This window comes from Phytophthora parasitica (genome assembly GCF_000247585.1).
Source record: "Phytophthora parasitica INRA-310 unplaced genomic scaffold supercont2.40, whole genome shotgun sequence".
NCBI classification, from domain to species: domain Eukaryota; phylum Oomycota; class Peronosporomycetes; order Peronosporales; family Peronosporaceae; genus Phytophthora; species Phytophthora nicotianae.
Window position 1 is genome coordinate 267315 of NW_008649026.1, and position 2451 is coordinate 269765.

Sequence of the window (2451 nt, forward strand, 5' to 3'; positions counted from 1 at the left end):
CAAAGATACTCGACCACCATCGCTCTCGACTTTTGCGTCATTATAAAGTTCCTGAGCATGTTGAAGCTATAGGGGACCAACTCGTTCAGTTACAACGCGCATTCCGCAAAGAAGAACCACTTCGAGAGATGACATTGGACAACTAAAAGAGTGGAGCAGGATTTAAAAAGTGTTGGGACGATATCTACACTCGCTTTCCAGCTCTTGCTGATTTCTGCTCTGGTATTGCTTCAGCTTTCCCGAATACAGCTACGGTCGAATACGACTTCTCAATGATTGGAGTAGTGAAGAACGACTTTCGAATGTCACTAACTGACTTCTCCCTCGAAGGTATTCTTCATTGCAAGCAGTACAGCCAACTAGTAGCACTTGCAGCACACACGAACGTGAAGTCGGGTCAAGATCAAAAATAAAAAATCTAAGATTTCAAAAGCCTCAAAAACAAGCTATTTTGTATTTTTGATGAATCTAAAAATTAAGGAGGTCTGCTTATAAGGTAAATCTGCCACCCTGGCAAAGATCGGCACGCGGATTTTTGTATTTCGGTCGTACGGACAAAAGTATGGTACTGTTCGAAAGCTGCGGTTTCGGCTATCTCGTTAATTTCCACCTACAGCGTAGTCGTTTAAGCCACTCAAACCCTTAATTGTGTGAGACGACTGCTCACAGACACCAAACCAGTTATCCGCCACTTGGCTTTCTACATATTATCTTGGATTTTGAATGATACAATTTTCACAGTCATTACCCCCAAAAGTACGAGGGTTGGGCTTGCCAGACCATCAATTCATACCGAAATATCAGAGGAACCAACAGACCATTTGGTGTATTAAAACACATATGTGTAGATGCTTTTCGATTTCGAGCCCTTACATAGTGAACAAGGTTGTGTCCCCGTTGAGCACAACTGCGCCCCCTTTAAATTCCCCTTGCAGCGCAGGTACTAGACTTCCTGAGCAAGTATCTTAGAAAGAGCATTAGACCCTTAGATTGCTAGGACTTGCGCTGTATCTTCAAATATACCCAATTCATTGTCTCGTCAAGGGTTTCTGTGAGATGAAGTGCCTGCGAAGGCTTCCTGGTAAGTCTGGCACATTTCTGTGTCTGACGGTCGTGCAACTGCAGTTGACACTTCAAGTGTAAACTGTCAGCACGCTGAGCTTCTTGCCTTACCGCAACAGCACTAACCAAGTGCGAGTACGTCAGCGCCAGTCCCGGTCGGAAAATAGGCGTCGTACGCACCCGTAGGTCTCTCACCGCCAGACAGCACCGCACTGGATCCCTCTTCCTCAGTCCCTAGCCCTGTTATGACGTCGGCACCCGTTCTGGGTCCGAGTGCTGTCTCGTTCGAATCAAGCACGCAAGAACCCTATTCCGGATGTTATAGAACAACATTAGTGTCGTGGAAGGTTCTATTAACTCGGATGGTCTTTCGAATCAACGCGAACACGAGAAGGAAAGACAAAGAGTGAGAGTACCGAGTCTGTTGACAGTGGTCTGGTGGTGTTGGATGTGTTCAATTTACGGCAACTTCATGGATGGTATGCGAAAGAGATTACCTTCGGCCCAACAGACGCAGACGACATGAATTTGAAGGCGCAGAACAATCAGTCGACGAAGCGATTGATTGTGACGGATAGCTTTTACTCGACAGTGTCTCTTAGCCTCAAGCTACTCGATATGGGCTAACATCATGATGGAACTACATGGCGTGGATCGATTGAGGAGATGCCCGATCCACTTTACATGCAAAAGACGGCCTAAGAAGATACCGAGAGGGACCTACCGTATTGCACAAGCGCGCAACTGCCTCCAGCTCGTTGCGTTGAGCTAGTTAGACTCAAAGCCGATGAGTATGATCGCTACGGGCTGCTGTACGAGGCGGACCAGTGTTTTACGGGCAGATAGCATGTGTCGCGTAGTACAGTGCCGAGGGCGCAACTGGTCATGAACTACGGCCTCGAAATGGGAGATATGGACGTCCAAGACCAGCTCCGTCTTCAGAGATACAGTATCCAGCGATGTGTGTCCCTTCGTACTATAAACAGATATTTATGTGTGCCGTCGACATGACTGTTGTGAATGGATATATCGTACGCTGCTTAACGGTTAAGAAGCGAGAAGAAAAGCCACCTACACATGCCGACTACTTGCGCCGCCTCCACGCTCAGCTGCTCCCGCTCTGGGAGATCAATTTCGAGACACATCCCAACGCCGAAGACCTGGTTAACGTACCGATACTGAGTCAAGAGCACCTGTTAGTAAGCACAAACAGCTTCTATACAATCACCAAGCAGCACAATCGTAGACAATAACTGTACAAGGTGCGCTCCGCGTTTTTAGATTCCAAGACCAAGTCGTTTGAAACTAGCTACTATTGCCCGCAATGCTGTTACGCGTTTGGTGGGCGGGTACCACTCCGCTGGAACGCGCGGTGTCTCGAGACGGGCA

General features: G+C 47.7%; 2 protein-coding genes across 2 annotated transcripts; one reads left to right on the forward strand and one right to left on the reverse strand.

Moving 5' to 3' along the window:
• Nucleotides 1-1169: 1169 nt before the first annotated feature.
• PPTG_23503 (hypothetical protein) lies at nt 1170-1586 on the reverse strand (the record flags this gene model as incomplete). Its single annotated transcript, XM_008911071.1, has 3 exons — nt 1170-1183; nt 1243-1369; nt 1560-1586. The coding sequence occupies 3 exons, from the start codon at nt 1584-1586 to the stop codon at nt 1170-1172; spliced, it is 168 nt and encodes a 55-aa protein (XP_008909319.1).
• A 483-nt stretch (nt 1587-2069) lies between these two features.
• PPTG_14101 (hypothetical protein) lies at nt 2070-2315 on the forward strand (the record flags this gene model as incomplete). Its single annotated transcript, XM_008911072.1, has 1 exon — nt 2070-2315. The coding sequence occupies one exon, from the start codon at nt 2070-2072 to the stop codon at nt 2313-2315; it is 246 nt and encodes an 81-aa protein (XP_008909320.1).
• Between the last annotated feature and the right edge of the window lie 136 nt (nt 2316-2451).